General features: G+C 44.4%; 1 protein-coding gene across 1 annotated transcript; it reads right to left on the minus strand.

Annotated features, from left to right (window-relative positions):
- Window positions 1–23,114: 23,114 nt before the first annotated feature.
- On the minus strand, window positions 23,115–25,371 carry LOC123107497 (protein MEI2-like 6). Its single transcript, XM_044529483.1, has 3 exons — window positions 24,752–25,371; window positions 24,533–24,664; window positions 23,115–23,470 (listed from the first exon to the last, which is right to left on the minus strand). Exons 1-3 carry the CDS (start codon window positions 25,243–25,245, stop codon window positions 23,344–23,346), a joined length of 753 nt encoding a protein of 250 aa, XP_044385418.1. The 5' UTR covers window positions 25,246–25,371; the 3' UTR covers window positions 23,115–23,343.
- Between the last annotated feature and the right edge of the window lie 376 nt (window positions 25,372–25,747).

The raw sequence follows: 25,747 nt of genomic DNA on the forward strand, positions 1-25,747 counted from the left end.
ACAATTAACCTCGGTCATATCATTGTAGTGCTTAGGCGAAGCCCTGCGTCGGTAACTTCATCATCACCGTCACCACGCCGTCGTGCTGAAGGAACTCTCCTTCGGCCTCAACTGGATCAATACTTCAAGGGACGTCATCGAGTTGAACGTGTGCTGATCACGGAGGTGCCATGCATTCGGTACTTGGATCGGTTGGATCACAAAGACGTTCAACTACATCAACCGCATTACTAAACGCTTCTGCTTTCGGTCTACAAGGGTACATAGACACACTCTCCCCTCTCGTTGCTATGCATCTCCTAGATAGATCTTGCATGATCGTAGGTAAAAAAATTTGACATACTGCGTTCCCCAACAAAATCATACCATGTCTCTGTATCTAGGACCTATTCTAACTCCACATCTTTAGCCAGAGAAGATTGAACCTGGGAAGACGCTACAGCAGATGCTATCGATTTAGAATGCTTCTGCACATGGGTTGGGTCCTTACAAGAAGTTGCAGCCAACTGCTTGTGAGCTGTCCCAGAGTTGGTTTTCTGTGTAGGTGCCTTGTTGGTGACGGCCACACCAGAACTACTTCCACCAACCCGGAAATCTCACAACTTCAACCACGCTTAACCACCTCAGCAAAGGAGAGGGAATCTGGTCTGATCCCTTCACGCGAGAGCTAAAAAATCTTAGGAGTGGGATCAGTATGCGGACGCTTGGTATGGTAGAAATTCGTGGGAGAAAACAAGCTAGAAGAAAGAAGATCCTTTCTAATCCAGCAAAGGAACCCAAACGAAGGATCTGGGGAAGACGAACTGGGTGTGTGGTCGCAGCAGGGAGGGGAAGGACTGGACCACAACTGTCCAAAGTGCTCTTCCACATTATCTAGGTCACCACCATCCGCATGTGAATGCGTAACACAATAACCAGCTTTTCTCCCCACCACACGACCACTGATGGGCGACCCATGAATGATCGGTGGGAGAGCGGGGTAGGATGGTCTTTTCGCACTATCATTTGAAACAATGGGTATCCCCATTGCGTAACTCACTGACGAGGAGCATGGATGGCATGAATCCGCCGTGAGAGATGCCTCGCCATTACTCGAAGAAATATCCAAATCAGAATCCACATTCTCTACATGACTCGGAGGAGGAACTCCCAAACTCGGTTGAGTATCTACTACATCGTCTCGAATGACCAAACCTGAACTCGCACCCCGACGTGAACCACGAGAATGAAACAGAATCAGACAAGCATGAAGTGATGGGGGAATGATACGTCTCCGTCGTATCTATAATTTTTTATTGTTCCATGCCAATATTATACAACTTTCATACACTTTTGGCAACTTTTTATACCATTTTTGGGGACTAACATATTGATCCAGTGCCCAGTGCCAGTTCCTATTTGTTGCATGTTTTTTTGTTTCGCGGAAAACCCATATCAAACGGAGTCCAAACGGGATAAAAACTGACGGAGATTTTTTTGGAATATATGTGATTTTTGGGAAGAAGAATCAACACGATACGATGCCCGAGGGGGCCACGAGGCAGGGGGCGCGCCCCAGGGGGTCAGGCGCGCCCTGGGCCCTTGTGGCCACCCCATAAGGCGGTTGGTGCCCTTCTTTCACCGCATGAAAGCCAATATCCGGATAAAAATCGTGTTCAAAATTCAGCCCAACCGAAGTTACGGATCTCCGGAAATTTAAGAAATGGTGAAAGGGAAGAATCTGAAACGCAGAAACAGAGAGAGACAGAGAGACAGATCCAATCTCGAAGGGGCTCTCGCCCCTCCGCCGCCATGAAGGCCATGGACCAGAGGGGAAACCCTTCTCCCATCTAGGGAGAAGGTCAAGGAAGAAGAATAATAAGGGGGGCTATCTCCCCCTCTTTCCCGGTGGCGCAGGAATGCCGCCGGGGCCATCATCGTGACGACGATCTACACCAACACCTCCGTCATCTTCACCAACATCATCATCACCTTCCCCCATCTATCTACAGCGGTCCAGTCTCCCGCAACCCGTTGTACCCTCTACTTGAACATGGTGATTTATGCTTCATATTATTATCCAATGATGTGTTGCCATCCTATGATGTCTGAGTAGATTTTCGTTGTCCTATTGGTGATTGGTGAATTGCTATGATTGGTTTAGTTTGCTTGTGGTTATGTTGTTGTCCTTTGGTGCCCATCATATGAGCGCGCGCGTGGATCACACCATAGGGTTAGTTGTATGTTGATAGGACTATGTATTGGAGGGCAAGAGTGACAGAAGCTTCAACCTAGCATAGAAATTGATGCATATGGGATTGAAGGGGGACCAATGTATCTTAATCCTATGGTTGGGTTTTACGTTAATGGACGTTAGACGTTGCGAATGCTTGCTAATAGTTCCAATCATAAGTGCATAGAATTCCAAGTTAGGGATGACATGCTAGCAGTTGCCTCTCCCACATAAAACTTGCTATCAGTCTAGTAAGGCAGTCAATTGCTTAGGGACAATTTCACAACTCCTACCACCACTTTTCCACACTTGCTATACTAACTTTATTGCTTCTTTACCTAAAACAGCCCCTAGTTTTTATTTGCGCGCTCTTTATATTCTTGCAAACCTATCCAAAAACACCTACAAAGTACTTCTAGTGTCATACTTGTTCTAGGTAAAGCGAACATTAAGTGTGTGTAGAGTTGTATCAGTGATCGATAGAACTTGAGGGAATATTTGTTCTACCTTTAGCTCCTCGTTGGTTTTGACACTCTTACTTATCGAAAGAGGCTACAATTGATCCCCTATACTTGTGGGTTATCAAGACCTTTTTCTGGCGCCGTTGCCAGGGAGTTATAGCATGGGGTGAGTATTCTCGTGTGTGCTTGTTTGCTTTATCACTAAGTATTTTTTATTTTGTGCTCTTGTTTTCTATCTTTAGTTATGGGTAGGAAACGAAAAATACCAAAAAAAATAGTTGTACCTACTACACCAATGGTTGAAGAACCACTCAAAATCTATCACACTCCTGAAGCTTTTTACTTGGATCATCTTTGATCCCTATGTGCTCATGCTGAAACCCCAACTAGCTTAGTTGAGGGCAAATCTTTAGATGAGCATGCTTGTTATGTGTGACACTGCTTATCTCAAAAATGGAAACTTTTACTGGATCAAATTCATTGTTTGCAATGTTATGCTTGGAATTTATGTTAAATATATGATTTTAACCGAGTCAGTTGTTGGTTTGTCAGCTAGATCCGGCACAGGACGGGCTTTTGGAGCAACGGTGCCATGTCGCATGAGGTCGACAGACAGGGGTGAGCTCGTCTAGCAAAACGGTCTCAGAGGCCAGTTATGCGAGTTTCTTGATGGGTTGATTGCCAATCATGATAGATTGTACGTGACATGCAATCTAATAGGTGTTTTAGGAAGCGTTGGCGTTCTGAAGACCCTGAGAAACACCTTCCCTACCAGTGTGAGTTTAGTGATAATAGAATCATATCTTCGTATGCTAAGGGTGTTTATAATTACTATGATGTTCAACAAATTGAAGAATTTGTTGATTTTAAGGGTGCTTATGAAATTGCTTCATTGATTGGAAAGTATGATGCTACTCTTTACAAATCTGAAAATTTTGCCATACTTAAATATTGTTATGATAGTTATGCTTCTAATGCCTATGCTAAACCATATATTGAGGACTCCTCCGCTGTTCAAGAAGAGACTAATATTTTTCAGGAGTCTATGGGAGAAGGAATTGATGAAACTGTGGGCTCATTGGATGAAAAAGATGACAAGGAGAGCGAAAAACAAAAGGAGGAAGAGCGGCTTAGCTACCTGAAAGTGCAACTATCCCCGGGTGGTTTTGGTAATTCCTAACAACATATAGCTCACTGAGCTAACATTATTCCAAGATTAATATTTCAGGAAAAGCTCAATGAATGGCATGGCATGGATGAGGAAAGTGGATCCCTCAAAATTCTAAGGACAAAAAGTTTGGCTCAAGATTCAAGATCAAGACTCTACATTCTATATTTTAGTGATCCAAGATCACATTGAGTCTATAGGAAAAGCCAATATTATCAAGGAGGAATGAGGTGTTGCTTAATGGCTTGCTTGCTCAAAGTGCGTAGTGATATGCTCCAAAACCCTCAACTACCTTCCCACATCCACATATGACCTAAACCAAAAGTCAAACTCGGCCCCACTGATTCTTTCTATCCGGCGCCACCGAGTTTCAAATGTCATAGCCACTGCCACAAACCCTAGCAATTCGGTTTCACCGATAGGGATCTCGGTCTCACCGAGATGGGATTGTAATCTCTCTGTTTCCCTTCGTAACGTTTCGGTCTTACCGAGATGAGCAATCGGTCCCACCGAGATTGCAATGTAAACTCTTTGTTTCCCTTTTGTAACATTTCGGTCTCACCGAGATGAGCAAATCGGTCCCACCGAGTCTACCTGATCAACTCTCTGGTTAGCTTATTACCAAAATCGGTCCCACCGAGTTTGTGTAATCGGTCACACCGAGATTACGTTATGCCCTAACCCTAACCATATCGTTCCTACCGAGTTGCATCTCAGTCCCATCGAAAATCCTAACGGTCACTATGTTTGCTGAATCTGTCCGACCGAGTTTAACCATTTGGTCCCACCGAGTTTGGCAAATTGTGTGTAACGGTTAGATTCTGTGTGGAGGCTATATATACCCCTCCACCCACTCTTCATTCGTGGAGAGAGCCATCAGAACATACCTACACTTCCAATACACATTTTCTGAGAGAGAACCACCTACACTTGTGTTGAGGTAAAGATATTCCATTCCAACCATATGAATCTTAATCTCTAGCCTTCCCCAAGTTGCTTTCCACTCAAATCTTCTTTCCACAAAATCCAAATCCTGTGAGAGAGAGTTGAGTGTTGGGGAGACTATCATTTGAAGCACAAGAGCAAGGAGTTCATCATCAACACACCATTTGTTACTTCTTGGAGAGTGGTGTCTCCTAGATTGGCTAGGTGTCACTTGGGAGCCTCCGACAAGATTGTGGAGTTGAACCAAGGAGTTTGTAAGGGCAAGTAGATCGCCTACTTCGTGAAGATCTACCGCTAGTGAGGCAAGTCCTTCGTGGGTGACAGCCGTGATGGAATAGACAAGGTTGCTTCTTCGTGGACCCTTTGTGGGTGGAGCCCTCCGTGGACTCGCGCAACCGTTACCCTCCGTGGGTTGAAGTCTCCATCAACGTGGATGTACGATAGCACCACCTATTGGAACCATGACAAAAACATCCATGTCTCCAATTGCGTTTGACTCCTCCAAACCCTTCCCTTTACATTCTTGCAAGTTGCATGCTTTACTTTTCGCTGCTCATATACTCTTTTGCATGCTTGCTTGAATTGTGTGGAGATTGCTTGACTTGTGCTAAGATAGCTAAAATCTGCCAAGAACTAAAATTGGGAAAAGGCTAGATTTTTATTTGGTCAAGTAGTCTGATCACCCCCCCCCCCACTCTAGACATACTTTCGATCCTACAAGTGGTATCAGAGCTTTGGTCTCCATTTGCTTTGATTTCCATAACTTTTGGTGGCCATAGCCTTGGTTTCACAACCTAGGAGAGTATGGCATCTAGTGAGGGAAATTATCACCGTAGAGGTCCTTACTTTGATGGTACTAATTTTGCTAGTTGGAAGCATAAGATGAAAATGCATATTCTTGGACATAACCCCGCCATTTGGGCTATTGTGTGTGTTGGCTTGCAAGGTGAATTTTTTGATGGGAGAGAATCGAATCATGAAGCTACCGTGGATGAGTTGAAGATGCTACAATACAACGCGCAAGCTTGTGATATCCTCTTCAACGGATTGTGCCCCGAAGAATTCAACAAAATTAGCCGTATTGAGAATGCAAAGGAAATTTGGGATACTTTGATTGACATGCATGAAGGTACCAACTCCGTCAAGGAATCCAAGTTGGATGTGCTTCAAAGTCAACTTGACAAGTTCAAAATGAAGGATGGTGAAGGTGTCTCTGAAATGTACTCTAGGCTTGCTCTTATCACAAATGAGATTGCCGGCTTAGGGAGTGAAGAGATGACCGATAGATTCATCATCAAGAAGATCCTAAGAGCCTTGGATGGAAAATATGATACCGTGTGCACATTGATCCAAATGATGCCCAATTACAAAGATCTCAAGCCAACGGAATTCATCGGAAGAATTGTTGCTCATGAGATGTCACTCAAGGATAAAGAGGAACTTCACAACAAATCAAGTGGTGCTTACAAAGCCTCATGTGAAGCCCCCACATCATCGAGTGAGAAACAAACCTTCAATGAAGAATTGAGCTTAATGGTGAAGAACTTCAACAAGTTCTACAAGAGTAGAAGCAAAGAGAGAAGCTCCAAATCAAGGTCCTACAATGACAAAAGATCTTCTAGTCGAGAGCGAAACTGCTACAATTTTGGAAGGCCCGGACACTATTCCAATGAATGTACGGCCCCCTACAAGAGAAGAGAAGATTCTCCCAAGAGAAGAAGTAGAAGAGAAGAATCACCATCTAGAGAAAGAAGGAGTAGAGATGATCGTTATGAACGAAGACCCTCACGGAGAAGCAAGGATTCGGAAAGAAAGGACAAGTCATCAAGGAGCTACACAAAACGAAGACATCAAGCTCATGTTGGTGAATGGGTATCCAGCTCCGACTCCGACAACCACTCCGAGAGAAGCTATCACTCCGACTCCGAATATACTCAAGATGAAGGTGTTGCCGGTCTAGCACTTGTGACAACCAACTCCTACGACATATTTGATTCACCAAATGAAGGAGTTGGAACATGCTTCATGCCTAAAGGCCCAAAGGTATCACACCCCGAGTATGTTGATTTCAATAGTGATGAAGATGACTTGTTAGGTGATGATGATTTACTTGTTGACAACTCTAGTGATGAATACTATGATGAAACGTCAATTAATCATGCTAATCAAGATAAAATGAATGACAATGATAACGAGAAGATTGAGTCTCTAACTAAAGAACTAAACACTCTTAAGTTAGCTCATGAAACTATCTTAGGAGATCATCGAGAACTTTTAAGGACTCATGAGAAATTGCGCTTTGAAAAGCTCAACCTTGAGCAAGAGCATGAGTTCTTAAAAGCAATCAATGATGATCTTCGCAATAAAAGTTCTTCTTACTTTGCCAAGCGTTTACTCTTATCCACTTACATGCCTCAAGTCAAGTCTAGTAACAAGAACAAGAAAGATTCTTCCTCTAGTAGTAACAATAATCATGCTAAATCCAATATTGTTGCTTCTAGTAGTTCTCTTGATTCCACTAATGATTCTCTTAGCCAAGTTACACTTGAGCAAGAAAATAGCTTATTGAAGGGAATTATAGAGAAAGGTGTTTACAAGAGCCTTGCCGGAAGTAAGCAATTCAAGGAAATTGTACGCAAGCAAGGAAGGCACCGGAAGAAGCAAGGTGTTGGTTTTGAACGAAAGTTCAATGCCAATGGAGTTGAGTGGGGAGAAGATCAATACCCCAAGACGAAGTTTGTTCCTCAACAAGAGAGGTATGATCCTACTTCTCTCAAAGGGACACAAGCTCAAGATGATCTTCCACCACAAGACCACAAGCAAAAAGGCAAGGACAAGCTTCAAGAGGAAATTGATGCATTTGAATAAGCTCCTAAGGCCTTGGTCAAGTTGGTTCCCAAGACTACTTCAAGTTCCACTTCATCAAGTACAACTACAACACCGAGGATTCCCATCAAGATGGTGTGGATCCCGAAGAAGAAGAACTAGAGAGTTCTTGAGGGTGACTCCGCCAACATACTTCACTCTTATCATCTTGGCAAGAACAAGTGCAATCAACTTCCACATCTTGCACTAGTTCAAGGAGTCACAAACCCTCTTGGTAGTAAGACAAGGGACAAGGTAACCTAAAAGCTTTCATAGACATCATCTTGTGTGTGCATCACTCTATGTCTATGGATATCCTTGTTTGTTCCTTGTGGGACTAACCCGTGTAGGTATTGAAAGTGCAACTCACTCCAATGGATAGCTCCAAATGATCTACATCAACATTGAGCATCCACATCTTCAACATCTACATGAAGTCATCATCGACAAAACCCAAGGTTAGTTCATCCCTCTTAAGGGGGATCTCACATCTAGGGGGAGCTTTACACTAAGAATTGAGATAAAGCAACTCTAATGGTGTGAACACAACAATGCTTTATGTAAAAGTGGTAACCCCACTTGTGCTTAAACGATGAGTATGACCTATGATCAAATGTTCTCATTTGACTCCTAAGTCAATATACTCATATATAGATGACCTAGTCATCGCAAATTGTTTGATAGATGCTAGAATTGGTTGTGCATGCTTTGCCACATATTTCAATTGCCATTTTATTGTGTGAGCATGTTGATTGCATATTTTACTCATTCGAGGACATCCACTTGTTGTTTTGATTGATTGGTTTTCTTATCTTTTGCCAAGTGGATGGACAAGAATGCCTAAGAACCCTCTCTAGCTATCTATGCTTTTCTCGTCTCAAACTCTATTCATGCTACATCACAAAATTTGATCAAGTCAGATTCGAACCACTCTGTGTGAGGAGCACTCGGAGTCCCCGATTCGTCATAGACTTAAACTTCCAAAACTTCTTTGTGTGTTTCGGTCTGACCAATTCCTCCATTTCGGTCATACCGAGATCACTAAGTCGATCTAAGTTTTCAATCTTGGTGCAACCGATTTGAACTTTTCGGTCACACCGAGTTGCTGTAACTGTCAACAGTTATGCATCTCGGTGCCACCGAGTTGTTCCACTCGGTCACACCAACAGGGTCGGGCTATATATACTCACGGGCAAAATTTTGGAAATTTCTCCGAAACCCCTTTGCCCGCGCATAGCTCGCTCTGCCTCCTGGGTCTTCGGATCGTCATCCTCGTTGCCAGCCGCCTCCTGTCGCTGGTCTCTACCGCCGTCAACGGAATTCTTCCCCGCCGTTGCCGCCGTAGCGAGTTCATCGCCGAACTAGGGTATGGACTCGATCACAGTGCTATCCCCGTCCGACTCCTAGCACATTGTGTTCATTATGATTCTTACCACGATTGAAACACTTCTATCCAGTCAAAACACACCGTAGATTAGAGTTGAGTCAAAAATTTAGGGTTAGGTTTCCGCCGAAACCATCTCGGACCCACTGGGTTACAGAACTCGGTTCCACCGATTCGGCCAAGGCCATTGCACATGTGGTTCTCGGTCTGACCGAGAATTGCAAATCGGTGTGACCGAGTTCAGGACTTTGTGAAACCCTAGCAGTCTCGGTGCCATCGAACAGTGACTCGGTCTGACCAAGTTCACTAGTTTAGGTTCCAACAGCTGCTTTGGTATCACCGAGTTTACAAATCGGTTGATCCGAAATGCTTTCTGTGGAAAACTAAAACTAAGTTTTTGACTCATTCTTTTGCAAAAATCTCTGTATTTTGTGATGCTCATCCACTCTATCTCATCTACAATCTATTCACAGGGTCTGCAGTTAGTGTTTGCAACATGTCTGACCAGAGTGACAGCCAGAACAGGTCAGAGGAGCAGGTTCACCTGAGTGAGGGCACTAGTCCCTCTAGCAGTTCAGATGATGGTAGCAGGAGCACCCAAGCAATTTGCCAAAGGCTACCACTAGAGCAAGCAAGAAGAAAACTTCAGAGTCTGAGGATGAAGACTATGTGGCCACTAAGGATGAGGCCACATCAAAGAAGAAAGTGGTTAAGAAGGAGTACAGCTCAGCTGCAGTTAAGCCAGGGATGAAGATCAAAAGGCCAGCAGGAAGACAACCAATGTCTAAGGCCAGAGCATCCTCTCAAGCATCTTTGGAATCTCAACCCAAAGAGCCTGCTGCAGAAGGAAAGAAAAGGAAGGAAAGGGTCAAGAAGACCATGGACAGAGTGATTGGAAAGGCTTCCATGATGGAAGAAGAAGAGGAAGAAGAGGTTGCTGCACCAGCACCCAAGGCACAGAAGCTTATGGGTGATGCTATCAGGACAGGGGTTGCATCATCAAAGCCCAAAGAAGCACCCAAAGCTGCCTCCAAGCCCAAGACTGCACCAAAGAGAAATACCAGAAACATACAAGCTGCTGAGAAGAACAAGGCCCCAGTGACTAAGACTGTTGCAGAAGAAGAAGATGAAGAGCATGTTCTGAGAAAATTGAAGCCAAAAATTCCATACCACAATGATGCTCATCCTGTGGCTGAGAACATGAAGATCAGGAGAGACTCAGGACTGAGGAAATGGAGAGAAATAGACCCATATGCTACAAGGAGAAGGACTGCTGTTGATTACAGGTTCCACACAAAGGAACAACAGGATTTCTATGAGACAGTGCTGCTGGACAAGAAGCCTATAGTGTGTGAAATGAGGTGGGTCGACTAGAAGTATATCAAGGAAAATGAGGAACACTATCCTGGTGTGTTTGACAACTTCAGTGCTTGTGGAGTTGCAGACTTTGTTGGGCAGAAGCTCACAAAGTGGAATGAGGAGCTCATAATGCAATTCTACTCCACAGCACACTTCTATCCAGATGGCAAGATAGTATGGATGTCTGAAGGTACAAGGTACCACTCAACTATTGAGGAATGGGCAAATCTGATCAATGCTCCTAAGGAAAAAGAAGATGACTTGGATGTCTATGCCAAGAAGAAGATGGATCACAACTCTATGGAAAATATGTACAAGGAGATTCCTGAAGATGCTCTTGAGACTTTCAAGTTTGGGTCAGTCCATTTTCTTCTGTCAGGACTGCCAACGATCAACTGGATCCTAAGGCACACTCTTTTGCACAAGTCAGGTGACCACAACATGATCAGAGGTCATGCAATTAACTTGCTACATATATTTGATGTGCCACAGAAGTTCAAGGTCATGAGCCTTATAGTTGAGACTATCAAGAGGACTGCAGCTGACCAGAAAAGAAGTTGTGGATATGCCCCACAGATCCAGGAGTTGATAAACTCAAAGATGGCCACATGCACATACTTGTTGGATAAGGAACACTTGTCTATCTATCCTGACTTCGAGGACAACCAAGTTGTGATGAATGAAGATGAACCCTCCTCAGTGCAAGCACAAGCAAAGAAGGAGAAGGCAAAGATGGAGAAGGCTGCCAAGATGCTAACTCAAGAGGAGGCATCTGAGTACTTCTTGAAAAGCAAGCAGGACCAGCTTGGTTACTTGATAGCATCATCTCTGAGGATTGAGAAGGGGTTAGCCACCCTAACTCAAAACCAGGAGAGCCTGGAAAGAATCGTGGAACAAAAATTCTATGATTTAGATGTCAAAGTAACTGAGATTCAGTCTGTTGTGGAGCAGCTACAGGATGACATGCAGGAGAGGAAGGGCAAGACAACCACTGATGCATTTGCCAGAGTGCCTCGAGCTCAGAGATCTGCTGCAGTGCCTGTACCAGACACTAGAGCCACTTCATCTGCACCAGCTACAGCTTCAGTGCCACCAGCTCTAGCACCTACCCCATCAGCTCCGTCTACTTCGACTGAAGCCTTCGTCCTTGGAGTTCTCCGGACACCACCACCTAAAGACCAAGCCTGAGAGACGTTCTAGTGCTATGCATTTTCTATGAACTTTTTGGTAACTTGTTGCCAAAGGGGGAGAAAAATGTATAGATCATAGGCTTCGAGAGAGAGCGTTGCTTTTTATTCTCTCTTGCTTTGGTGGTTGAACTTTGTTTACTTTTGATTGCTTGAGATACTATGCTATTATCTGTGAGACATTCATGATCATGTGGTTGATCATAAGCTACACTTATGTTTGTTAGATGATATTATCTTACTTATCCTTATATGATCATTCACTTTGCTTAGTGATGAGTGCATGTATTTAATTCTTATCATTTTGAACGCTCCACCAAGATGTATGTGACATGGAAGAGTAACCCATGATCCTAACTCATTGTGCATTTGCAGTCCAAAGCAAATCTTAAGACATGCACAAAATTAGGGGGAGCTCTTGCTTTTCACATACTTCTCAAAGCAACGATATCTTTCACTCTTATTATCATTTGTCGAAGCTTTGATCTATATGTTGTCATCAATTACCAAAAAGGGGGAGATTGAAAGTGCAACTATCCCCGGGTGGTTTTGGTAATTCCTAACAACATATAGCTCATTGAGCTAACAATATTCCAAGATTAATATTTCAGGAAAATCTCAATGAATGGCATGGCATGGATGAGGAAAGTGGATCCCTCAAAATTCTAAGGACAAAAAGTTTGGCTTAAGCTTCAAGATCAAGACTCTACATTTTATATTTTAGTGATCCAAGATCACATTGAGTCTATAGGAAAAGCCAATACTATCAAGGAGGGATGAGGTGTTTCTTAATGGCTTGCTTGCTCAAAGTGCTTAGTGATATGCTCCAAAACCCTCAACTACCTTCCCACATCCACATATGACCTAAACCAAAAGTCAAACTCAGCCCCACCGATTCTTTCTATCGGGAGCCACCGAGTTCAAATGTCATAGCCACTGCCACAAACCCTAGCAATTCGGTTTCACCGATAGGGATCTCGGTCTCACCGAGATGGGATTGTAATCTCTCTATTTCCCTTCGTAACGTTTCGGTCTTACAGAGATGAGCGATTGGTCCCACCGAGATTGCAATGTAAACTCTCGTTTCCCTTTTGTAACATTTTGGTCTCACCGAGATGAGCGAATCGGTCCCACCGAGTTTACCTGACCAACTCTCTGGTTAGCTTATTACCAAAATCGGTCCCACCGAGTTTGTGTAATCGGTCACATCAAGATTACGTTATGCCCTAACCCTAACCATATCGGTCCTACCGAGTTGCATCTCAGTCCCACCGAAAATCCTAACGGTCACTAGGTTTGCTGAATCTGTCCGGCCGAGTTTAACCATTCGGTCCCACCGAGTTTGGCAAATTGTGTGTAACAGTTAGATTCTGTGTGGAGGCTATATATACCCCTCCACCCACTCTTTATTCATGGAGAGATCCATCAGAACATACCTACACTTCCAATACACATTTTCTGAGAGAGAAGAACCTACACTTGTGTTGAGGTCAAGATATTCCATTCCAACCATATGAATCTTGATCTCTAGCCTTCCCCAAGTTGCTTTCCACTCAAGTGTTCTTTCCACCAAATCCAAATCCTGTGAGAGAGAGTTGAGTGTTGGGGAGACTATCATTTGAAGCACAAGAACAAGGAATTCATCATCAACACACCATTTGTTACTTCTTGGAGAGTGGTGTCTCCTAGATTGGCTAGGTGTCACTTGGGAGCCTCCGACAAGATTGTGGAGTTGAACCAAGGAGTTTGTAAGGGCAAGGAGATCGCCTACTTCGTGAAGATCTACCGCTAGTGAGGCAAGTCCTTCATGGGCGACGGCCATGATGGAATAGACAAGGTTGCTTCTTCGTGGACCCTTTGTGGGTGGAGCCCTCCGTGGACTCGTGCAACCGTTACCCTTCGTGGGTTGAAGTCTCCATCAACGCGGATGTATGATAGCACCACCTATCGGAACCACGGCAAAAACATCCGTGTCTCCAATTGCGTTTGAATCCTCCAAACCCTTCCCTTTACATTCTTGCAAGTTGCATGCTTTACTTTCCGCTGCTCATATACTCTTTTGCATGCTTGCTTGAATTGTGTGGAGATTGCTTGACTTGTGCTAAGATAGCTAAAATCTGCCAAGAACTAAAATTGGGAAAAGGCTAGATTTTTATTTGGTCAAGTAGTCTAATCACCCCCCCCCCTCTAGACATACTTTCGATCCTACACTACCCATGCCCACCTTCTAATGTGAGTAACTCTTCAACTCATACATTGCTTAATTCCCTTCGTGCTTACCGAAGGATGATTGCTATGATGATTGTTATGATCCCGTTGATTCTTTTGAAATATCCCTTTTTGGTGATGCTTGCTATGCTTGTGGCCAAGATGCCAATATGAATTATGCTTATGGAGATGATCTTGATATAGTTCCTTATGTTAAACATGAAATTGTTGCTATTGCACCCACACATGATAGTCCTATTATCTTTTTAAATTCTCCCGACTACACTATATCGGAGAAGTTTGCCCTTATTAAGGATTATTTTGATGGGTTGCGTTTTACTACTACACATGATGATTTTGATAGATATAATATGCATGTGCTTGCTGCTCCTACTTGTAATTATTATGAGAGAGGAACTACATCTCCGCCTCTCCATGTTTCCAATAAGATAAAATTGCAAGAAACTGTTTATACTATGCATTGGCCTTTACTATGTGTGCATGAATTGTTCTTTTATGACATGCCGATGCATAGAAAGAGAGTTAGACTTCGTTGTTGCATGATTTATGTTACTTTGTGCTCACTACTAAATCACAAATCATTGTTAATTAAAATTGGCTTTGATATACCTTGGGATCCGGGTGGATCCATTACTTGAGCACTATATGCCTAGCTTAATGGCTTTAAAGAAAGCGCTACCAGGGAGACAACCCGGAAGTTTTAGAGAGTCATTTATTTCCGTTGAGTACTTTTATAAAGTTTAAAAACAGAAAAATAAAGAGGGGAACCTAAAACTTTTTTAAAAAAAAGCGAAAGTGAGAAAGACGAGCATTGTTAAAGTGGGAGCTAGCCTTGTATTTTGTTCATGCCCATGGAAACTTTGTGACCCTTGATTACATAAAATTTTCAAAAAAATAAATTATCCCCTTGTACAATTCCATTGTATTATAAAAATAATGTGCCAAGGTTTGCCTTTAGGATGTTTACATCGCTTGTTGGTTTGTGCGGTGCAGGACAGAAACTTTGGTTGTAGTGCGCGATTTTACATTTTTACTGGAACGTCAAACGGATCTGAAACTTTTTGCACTGTCTTTATATAAAAATTGTTTATTTTTCCTAATTTTGGCAGAATTTTTGGAGTACCATAGGTATGGTGAATGTTCAGATTACTACAGACTGTCCTGTTTAAGACAGATTCTGTTCTTGATGCATAGTTTGCTTGTTTTGATGAAACTATCGATTTCTATCAGTGGATTAAGCCATGGAAAAGTTATACTACAGTATCTAAAATGCAAAAACAAAATATGAATTGGTTTGAAACAGTACTTAGAGTAGTGATTTGCTTTATTATACTAACGGACCTTACCGAGCTTTCTGTTGAGTTTTGTGTGGATGAACTGTTCGAAGATCGAGGAGGTCTCGATGTGAGGAGAAGGAGGAGAGACAAGAGCTCAAGCTTGGGGATGCCCAATGCACCCCAAGTAAATATTCAAGGAGACTCAAGCGTCTAAGCTTGGGGATGCCCCGGAAGGCATCCCATCTTTCTTCAACAAGTATCGGTATGTTTTCGGATTCGTTTCGTTCATGTGATATGTGCAAATCTTGGAGCGTCTTTTGCATTTAGTTTTCACTTTTCTTTGATGCACCATGCTGGTATGAGATAGTCCTTGGTTGATTTATAGAATGCTAATTGCACCTCACTTATATGTTTTGAGTATGGCTTTATAGAATGCTTCATGTGCTTCACTTATATCTTTTGAAGTTTGGATTGTCTGTTTCTCTTCACATAGAAACCGCCATTTGTAGAATGCTGTTTTGCTTCACTTATATTTGTTAGAGCTTGGGCATATCTTTTGTAGAAAGAATTAAACTCTCTTGCTTCACTTATATCTATTTAGAGAGATGATAGGAATTGATCATTCACATGGTTAGTCATAAAATCCTACATAAAACTTGTAGACCACTGAATATGATATGTTTGATTCCTTGCAATAGTTTTGCGATATAAAGATGGTGATATTAGAGTCATGCTAGTGGGTAGTTGTGGATTGTAGAAATACTTGTGTTGAATTTTGTGATTCCCGTAGCATGCACGTATGGTGAACCGTTATGTAGCAAAGTTGGAGCATGAGGTATTTATTGATTGTCTTCCTTATGAGTGGCGGTCGGGGACGAGCGATGGTATTTTCCTACCAATCTATCCCCCTAGGAGCATGCACATAGTACTTTGTTTAGATGACTAATAGATTTTTGCAATAAGTATGTGAGTTCTTTATGACTAATGTTGATTCCATGGATTATACGCACTCTCACCCTTCCATCATTGCTAGCCTCTTCGGTATCGTGCATTGCCCTTTCTCACCTTGAGAGTCGGTGCAAACTTCGTCAGTGCATCCAAACCCCGTGTTATGATACGCTCTATCACACATAAGCATCCTTATATCTTCCTCAAAACAGCCACCATACCTACCTATCATGGCATTTCCATAGCCATTCTGAGATATATTGCCATGCAACTTTCATCATCATCATATACATGACTTGAGCATTCATTGTCATATTGCTTTGCATGATCGTAAGATAGCTAGCATGATGTTTTCATGGCTTGTCCTTTTTTTATGTCATTGCTAAGCTAGATCATTGCACATCCCGGCACACCCCGGAGGCATTCATGTAGAGTCATATCTTTGTTCTAGTGTCGAGTTGTAATATTGAGTTGTAAGTAAATAAAAGTGTGATGATCATCATTATTAGAACATTGTCCCATGTGAGGTTATCAAAATAAAAGTGGCCAGAGAAGCCCCCCCCAAAAAAAAGAGAGAGAGAGGCCAAAGTAGCCTACAAAAAAAAGAAAAAAATGAATGAGAGAAAAGAGAGAAGGGACAATGTTACTATCCTTTTACCACACTTGTGCTTCTGAGTAGCACCATGTTCTTCATATAGAGAGTCTCTTGAGTTGTCACTTTCACTAGATCATGGCGGCGCGCGTTGCCGCACCCGTCTATTTTTTCAATTTAAAATATAGTAATATATGGCATCATTGAAGAGGGCGCCGTGATAGGTTAGAGACAAAAATATGTAATTGTTGTTGCAAATAAAAATACCAAATTTAGAAAAGGTGGGTAGAGTTTTCTATAAGTGAGAATAATTCAATTTCATAAGAGTACAAACAAAAGGAAGTGGATAAGATTTAAAATTGATAATGCTATCAAAACAACAGTGCTAGCACAAACTTGGATGCTACTCAACAACACATTTGTAACACCGACTAAAATATTGCTTCATTAAAAGCACCAATGCAGGAGTAACTTAGTTACATGGATAGTGATGGTAGCAAAATAGTAGCATTTCTAGTTTTGCAATCCCTGAATAATAAGCTTAAGTGCTACTGATGACATGTTGTAGACCAAGGTTGAAAATACCATTATTATCTTCGGTATTGAATTCATGATAAAACAATCAGAATTCTATGCCATTTAGAGCAGATCTAGACATTAGAAAAATGAATGAACAAACACTGTGTTTAATTTTATTTGTATCAAAAATCCAAAATATGTAAAATTCTACAATGGGAATTTATGTTTGCACAGCGAGCCGAGTGGCAAACCTTGACATTGACATAGTTGTCATTCATGGAAGCAAATTTGTAGCCAAATAGTATAGGCTCAAAAAACTTGCCTGGTCTGGTTGAGGCAGCTGTCTATATCATGGTCCGGACCAAAGACATGGATTATGAGGACTTCCCCTGTTTAGAAGTAAATGGGCTGCAAGAATCTGAAAAATGATTATTAGAAATGTGGAGCTGGACTGCTGGAGGAGTGCAAAATTGTATGAAAAAATATTAAGGACAGTTTGCAATGCATCTCAAATTATATACACGCGTGCGTGCGCGCGCACACACAAAATTGTGACCAAGACAATATAAACAGTCCAAGTATCTGATCGGGAACTTAGAAACTTTATCTTGGAAAATTTACAATTGTAGAACGATGCACAGTTAGTATAACCAATTGCAAGTGTACACGTGGGACGAATTTTGGATTCATCTCCAAACAATATAAATAGCCAAGAAAATTGCACTAACGGGTTCAGATGTTGAGGTACCACGGGAGTCAAAATACCAGGTGAAAAGGGGAAACATAGCAGACCATAAAATCAATAGATCGAGAGAATCATAAACAAAGGGTTCTAAAAACATATAAGGGAATCAATAGTGCCTTTCTTCACTTTTTCCGTGGTAAGAGATTGGTGGATCCAAGAACATCTGGATGGACCAAATCTGTGGATAAAAGGAGCAACGCACACACGGAAGGGGCGACTGGACCGGTGTTCGCACGCAGGTGGAGAGCGGATACTGAAGGAGAAGAGAGAAGGGGAGCCGAAGGGGAAGGCGTCGCTATAGTGCTCAGAACAGAACCAGTACTGCCCTGCCGCCGTAGCTGTGGAAGATGGATCTGCTGGTCCTATGGTGCGGAGGAAGATAAGGCGTTGCCTACGTACCACGAGAATCGTCTTTCCTATGATCCTATCCTTCGCATTTCCTTCATCTCCGTTACTTCCTAGGGGCGCAGTGCTGATCTCTGGAGCGCTGGTTCGTTTGCACATCTCTGATACAACAAGAGGTCTGGGAGGGGAGCAGGCGAGAGAATCGAGCGAGAAGAATACGAACGGGGGGAGGAGGGGCGACCGTGGCTCTGCAGGCTTGGCCCAAGCCCATTTTTCCGAAGTTCACATCAGATCTCCGAATTTGTTACGGGAGCAGCGACCCAAACATGGAGCGCTCGGAGCTCACGATTAGAATGAAATCTAACGGCCACGGACATCCACAACAGGCATCCAATGGTTTGAAATGGTAATGGCCTAAGAGGGCTCGATTAGTGCTTAGTTTTAATGTCTTCAAATATACTAGTGGGAATTTTTATTATAGAACTTGGCTTGTATATTCCAATGATGGGCTTCCTCAAGTGCCCCAGGTCTTCATGAGCAAGCAAGTTGGATGCATACCCACTTAGTTTCAGTTTGAGCTTTCATACACTTATAACTCTAGTGCATCCATTGCATGGAAATCCCTACTCCTCGCATTGACATCAATTGATGGGCATCTCCATAGCCCATTGATTAGCCGTGTTGATGCGAGACTTTCTCCCTTTTTGTCTTCTCCACACAACCTCCACCATCATATTCTATTCCACCTATAGTGCTATACCCATGGCTCACGCTCATGTATTGCGTGAAAATTGAAAAGGTTTGAGAACTTCAAAAGTATGAAACAATTGCTTGGCTTGTCATCAGGGTTGTGCATGATTTGAATGCTTTGTGTGGTGAAGATGGAGCATAGCCAGACCAGGCCATGTTATTTTGAAAAGACATGATTGCTTTATTAGTATGCTTGAAGTATTATTGTCTTAATGTCAAATGATAGACTATTGCTTTGAATCATTCGCGTCTTAATATTCATGCCATGATTAGATTACATGATTAAGATTATGCTAGGTAGAATTCCACATCAAAAATTATCTTTTTTATGATCTACCTACTCGAGGACGAGCAGGAATTAAGCTTGGGGATGCTGATACGTCTCCGTCGTATCTATAATTTTTGATTGTTCCATGCCAATATTATACAACTTTCATATACTTTTGGCAACTTTTTATACTATTTTTGGGGACTAACATATTGATACAGTGCCCACTGCCAGTTCCTATTTGTTGCATGTTTTTTGTTTCGCAGAAAATCCATATCAAACGGAGTCCAAACGGGATAAAAACTGACGGATTTTTTTTGGAATATATGTGATTTTGGGAAGAAGAATCAACGCGAGATGATGCCCGAGGGGGCCACGAGGCAGGGGGGCGTGCCCTGGGCCCTCGGGGCAACCCCGTAAGGCGGTTGGTGCCCTTCTTTCGCCGCAAGAAATCCAATATCCGGGTAAAAATTGTGTCCAAAATTCAGCCCAATCGGAGTTACCGATCTTCGGGAATTTAAGAAACGGTGAAAGGGCAGAATCTGAAACGCAGAAACGGAGAGAGACAGAGAGACAGGTCCAATCTCGGAGGGGCTCTCGCTCCTCCACCTCCATGGACGCCATGGACCAGAGGGGAAACCCTTCTCCCATCTAGGGAGAAGGTCAATGAAGAAGAAGAAGAAGGGGGGCTCTCTCCCCCTCTTTCCCGGTGGTGCCGGAATGCCGTCGGGGCCATCATCGTGACTGCGATCTACACCAACACCTCCGTCATCTTCACCAACATCATCATCACCTTCCCCCATTTATCTACAGCAATCCACTCCCCCGCAACCCGTTGTACCCTCTACTTGAACATGGTGCTTTATGCTTCATATTATTATCCAATGATGTGTTTCCATCCTATGATGTCTGAGTAGATTTTCGTTGTTCTATCGGTGATTGGTGAATTGCTATGATTGGTTTAATTTGCTTGTGGTTATGTTGTTGTCCTTTGGTGCCCATCATATGAGCGCGCGCGTGGATCACACCATAGGGTTAGTTGTATATTGATAGGACTACATATTGGAGGGCAAGAGTGACAGAAGCTTCAACCTAGCATAGAAATTGATGCATACGGGAGTGAAGGGGGACCAATATATCTTAATGTTGTGGTTGGGTTTTACCTTAATGAATGTTAGTAGTTGCGGATGCTTACTAATAGTTCCAATCATAAGTGCATAGAATTCCAAGTCGGGGATGACATGCTAGCAGTGGCCTCTCTCACATAAAACTTGCTATCGGTCTAGTAAAGTAGTCAATTGCTTAGGGACAATTTCACAACTCCTACCACCACTTTTCCACACTCGCTATACTAACTTTATTGCTTCTTTACCTAAAACAGCCCCTAGTTTTTTTACGTGCTCTTTGTATTCTTGCAAACCTATCCAAAAACACCTACAAAGTACTTCTAGTTTCATACTTGTTCTAGGTAAAGCGAACGTTAAGCGTGTGTAGAGTTGTATCAGTGATCGATAGAACTTGAGGGAATATTTGTTCTACCTTTAGCTCCTCGTTGGGTTCGACACTCTTACTTATTGAAAGAGGCTACAATTGATCCCCTATACTAGTGGGTTATCAGCGATGGTTTAGGGGAACCATACCAAGATCACCGGGCCAAAGAGGAGGGTCGACGCGGCAGTGCAGCATCCTAGCTCCCCCCGTGATGAGGCAACAAAACAAGGGTAGAGCCCTGCCTCACGTACACATCACAGTGGGTCGTGCTCACTGACGGCAACGAGGGCGAACCCTAGGTGGAAGCACTCCTGGCGGACTGTTGGTGAGTGCATCCACCCAAGATCGCATGATGTTGAGGCGAGATGGGTTGGCCGTGCGAAAATTGACCCACCGGGCCACCTGTTGCGGATCGGGAGGTTCCGCCTCCTGCATCGCCAATAAGAGGAGCTCCACATCGTAGCAGCCGTCGCCGCCGGTGAATCTCATTAACTCCTCGAACGTGCCATGTTGGATGATGTTAGTGAAGAGATCCGACCACTCCGAGTGATCTGGGAACCGCTCCCTCACCTCCAGGCGCGCCTCCGGTGAGTTCGCATCGATCTGGGAAACCGGAAGGGCGATTGGTTCCGCCACCTTCGTTCCCCTCTGTTCCAGAGACGAAACCCATCCTTAAACAAATATGATATCCTGATTTCTGAGCTTTGGTACACCCATCTTTGCCCGGACATACATACACCCATCTTTGCTCAGACATACACAAGGACTTCCAACATCAAGTGCAACGGCTATTCATCCTTCGTATGTTGGGGAATACAATACAATACAATTTTTTTACCGTACTAATGTACACGCCCAGGATCACTATAAAGATGCAAGAGGCATGTCAATCAGGTCGGTGAAGACTTATAGATTCTGCAGCTAGGTTATATCTCCCAACTATGAGAATATTACCCTCGATTGAGAGTCGAACATACACCCCCTCTGCGATATCCACGCGTAACGAATCAATAGTTCAGCAGCACTTTGACGTCCAGGACAAAGAGCTATCAGAGAGTAATTGGCGCAGTAGCCTTACGACGTAGAGAGGATGTTGGCACAGAGGGAAGGGGTGTAGGCTTTCAGAAAATTCTCTCTTGGGGGGGGGGGGGTGCCCCTCTCCTCTATTTATAGGTGGCATAGGGGATGCAACTTGTGGAGGGGGCAACCCCAAGGGCTGGTCGCATCAAGGGGAAGGATCCCCTGGGGATCCGTCCCTTCCATGTGCAACGAGGAGCATCCCCTAGAGATCCTTTCCTTTCTCACACAGCTCCACTTCCTTGCCTAATAAGCTGAAGGGGGTGCGCCATTTGGGCCCATGTGGCCGCTGCAACCAAGGTGGCAGCCCAATTGGACCACTTGGAATCTTCCACGCTTCCAAGACTTCTGTGAGCACCTTTGAAACATTTTCGGCATTACTTGGACCTTCTTGAAACTTCCCGAAACATTTTCGAAAATACGCGGAACACTTCCGGTGCCTTTTCTAATACTCAAGTGTCTCCTTGCTCTCTATCAAACTACTAACAACTAAGCATTTGACCCTGCGGGTTCGATGAGATCTGGACATCCATATTGATTCTCACATATACACGAATATCTTTTATCGAGCGAAACTTGGCTTTGCGTACACAGTTCCTTTGCTCCGCGATACTTAACAAAACTTCAGGTGAGACTTTTATCGATATCCTTGTGAAGCAACTGGTTGATCACAATACCAAGTGATCCTTATTACTGATATTATTCTATTTTCTTGTTTCTGTATTCTGGTAAACCCATGATCATATCACGCTATATGTATAGTCAGCTAATGATGGATACCTTAATACCGAGTGGGTCCAAACTCCGAAGAGTATCCCTCCATCGTCAGAGGAGCAAATCCCGTCTTAGAACAAAGTCCTGGAAGCGTGGAAGTTACCGTTATGGTCACCATTTACGGAAACGTTTGGCAACCTCAAGTTTGTTAGGCTAGAGCATTGACTTCACAGTTCTATTTTACTAAAAATGCATTTCTGTACAAGAATATGGAAAAAAATCCAGATATGTTTTCTCCGATATATCACCCAAAACCTGACGATAACCTTACCTTGCTCCAGAGATAACCGAGGGCAGCGATGCATACATGACCAGGCGTTATGTTATTAATCTAGATAAAATTATTTCAAATATCACCCATTGTTGCAACAATCAAAGGGCAGACTTGCGGGCGGAAAAACAGCACATTGGTGCTCAGGGAGCCAAAAATCTCCCCCAATATTAACCTCTTCGTTCAGCGCCATCAACATCACACATTGCAACGGGATGCCAAATCTTTAACCACATACACGGGCGGATAACATACGAACAGATGCAGACACCAATCTAACAAAGTTCTGGGCAGATGAGTACAGTTAGTGACAACTCAAAGGAAATCGGATGGCAGAACCACCAAGCATAGCTGCTACCTAGGGAAGGCAAATGAAACCAACATCTCCAAGCTAGGATACAGATACTAGAAGATACTCATGCACCCACAAAAGAACCATCTAAACTTGATCACAACATCTCGGGTAACCAAGCACACTAAGCACCTACGGTAAGGTGAGTAGGCCTCCATCCTCGCGACGAAGCAAAGACATCACTAGCCAGTAGCCACCAGCTCAAACAGTTTTGTTCCCCACTGCAGCAGGTTTCGATTTGCCTCCTCTTTCTGCAAGAGGACCAAAAATGTATCCAACAGCCAGTTAGTTATAGCTTAATCAGAGAGAAAGGATCAGTCAATAATAGAACATCAGAGAGAAAGGATCAGCCAGTTAGTTTTTAATGCTAAGAAACTACTCCTAGTAACTAAGAGTACATTTCGCTAGCATAATACAACATCATAGTAGTAGGCTTCTAGAATAAAATTTAGGTTGGGCTGCCAGAATAAGCTGGGTAGGGGGCAGCTTATTTTGGCAGCTACCCGTAAGCCCCAAAAGAACTGGCCCTAAACCTCAATACAATTCAGGTCACGACTGCTTACTAGCCATACAAAGTTCAGAAAAAGTTCAGATTATAACTTTGAGGACACATACGTGCAGCATGCGGCATGGGGCGGGCGGATTGATCAGTGGGGCGGTGGACCAGCGTGCGGCCAATCACACGCTCCACCGTCGGCCGGAGGCCATCCCGTGGCGGGCCGAAGCGCACCGGCAGGAATTCCTTGTTACCGCAGGGGAACTTGGAGCAGGAAAGGAAAGGCCCTCCCTCCCTCCCTCCCTCCCTCCCTCCCTCCCTCCCTCCCTCGCTCTCCCTCCCTCCCTCCCTCCCTCCCTCGCTCTCCCTCCCTCGCTCCCTCCCTCCCTCCCTCGCTCCCTCTCTCCCTCTCTCCCTCTCTCTCTCTCTCTCTCTCTCTCTCTCTCTCTCTCTCTCTCTCTCTCTCTCTCTCTCTCCCTCTCTCTCCCTCTCTCTCCCTCCCTCCCTCCCTCCCTCCCTCCCTCCCTCCCTCCCTCGCTCTCCCTCCCTCCCTCCCTCCCTCCCTCGCTCTCCCTCCCTCTCTCCCTCCCTCCCTCCCTCGCTCCCTCTCTCCCTCTCTCTCTCTCTCTCTCTCTCTCTCTCTCTCTCTCTCTCTCTCTCTCTCTCTCTCTCTCTCTCTCTCTCTCTCTCTCTCTCTCTCTCTCTCTCTCTCTCTCTCTCTCTCTCTACTCTCTACTCTCCTGAAGAATCGACTAGACTAATTCGTTTTCAGGCAATTGAGAATTAGCAAATTCAGAAATGCAAATGCTAGTACTACCTGAAGTCTATTGGGATGTAGAGGAAGTCATACTCCGACCTCACGAACTTGCCACCGCCAACGACACGCCATTCAGGATTATCGTTCTCCTGGACGCAATGCTGGTCCAGAATCGCCATGAACCTCCGCTTCCTGCGCCGCATACCAAGAATTCACAGAGTACTTCAGCAAAAAGAAGAGGGGGAAATGGCTGGCAGCAGAGAAGAGCAGCATGCTTACACGAATCCGTTGGGGATATTGCAGATCATCAGAGAAGTCTTCTCGCTGCTTGGGTCGAAGGCCCGTTTGCCCCCGACCACAAGAGGCGGAGGCGGAGACAGCGGCGAGGCGGGCGTCGGCCTCCTCCAGGGCGTGAGGACAGAGCGAGGGGAGAGGTTGTCCTCCGACTCCACCTCCCGGGACTCGTCGATCTCCGTGATGGCGCAGCGCGGCGGCGCTGGCGGCGAGGGCGCGTGCGCCCACGGAAAGGGCGGGAACGCGGGGGGCCCCGCGGCTTTGGCGCAGCAGCAGACGGGGGCGAGGCCGCCGACGGGCAACCCGAAGGCCGGCGGCAGCTCGGGGGGCGGGAGGAGGCAGCTGACCGGCAGGGCGAACGGATCCTTGGTGGAGTAGAGCTGGCCGAGGGCGCAGGCCACGGATGCGTCGTCGTACGGGTGCGCGGCGGGGGGCAGGCCCAGGCACGAGGTGTAGGCGGCGGCCATGGCTAACTCCATTTTTCTTTTGTTTGTGCTGGGGAAAAGTAGGAGGAAGGAAGACCGGGCAGGACCGACCCGAGGAGGACTTGGGGAAGCACCACCTGGCCGGCTTGGCCCCTGTATCACGCAGCAGGTGGCACCGCAGGAACGGCAGCACACGCCACCGGCGCCACCGCGGGGGGAAATTTCAAGTGATACCCAAAACTTAGGAGATATAGACTTCTCGGCCGTTGGATTCCAGATCTGACGGCGTCTAAAGAGCTATTGTATCTGCACGTAATTTTAAGACTTCCGGTTGGCGTTTTTGCAAAATGTTCAAAAGCTTGCGGTAGCCATCAGATCTGAGATCCCACGGCTCTCGGAAGCCCGTATCATGGTATCACTTAAACCTTGGTATCACCTGATACCACCACCGAGGTACTTTGAGCTTTCATTGCAAATGTACCTACCAAATTCCCTCAATATAAAACGTGTTTACGGCTTAGATTAGAAATGTCTTATATTATGGGACGACGGTGGT

This window comes from Triticum aestivum, chromosome 5A, assembly GCF_018294505.1.
Source record: "Triticum aestivum cultivar Chinese Spring chromosome 5A, IWGSC CS RefSeq v2.1, whole genome shotgun sequence".
NCBI classification, from domain to species: Eukaryota; Viridiplantae; Streptophyta; class Magnoliopsida; order Poales; family Poaceae; genus Triticum; species Triticum aestivum.

Excerpts from the sequence above, each read along its gene's own strand:
- LOC123107497 (XM_044529483.1), bottom strand. The coding sequence starts at position 25,245 with ATGGAGTTAGCCATGGCCGCCGCCTACACCTCGTGCCTGGGCCTGCCC. Across the intron at positions 24,665-24,751 it reads AATATCCCCAACGGATTCGT|GAAGCGGAGGTTCATGGCGA; the intron begins GTAAGCATGCTG and ends TATGCGGCGCAG. Across the intron at positions 23,471-24,532 it reads TACATCCCAATAGACTTCAG|AAAGAGGAGGCAAATCGAAA; the intron begins GTAGTACTAGCA and ends GTCCTCTTGCAG.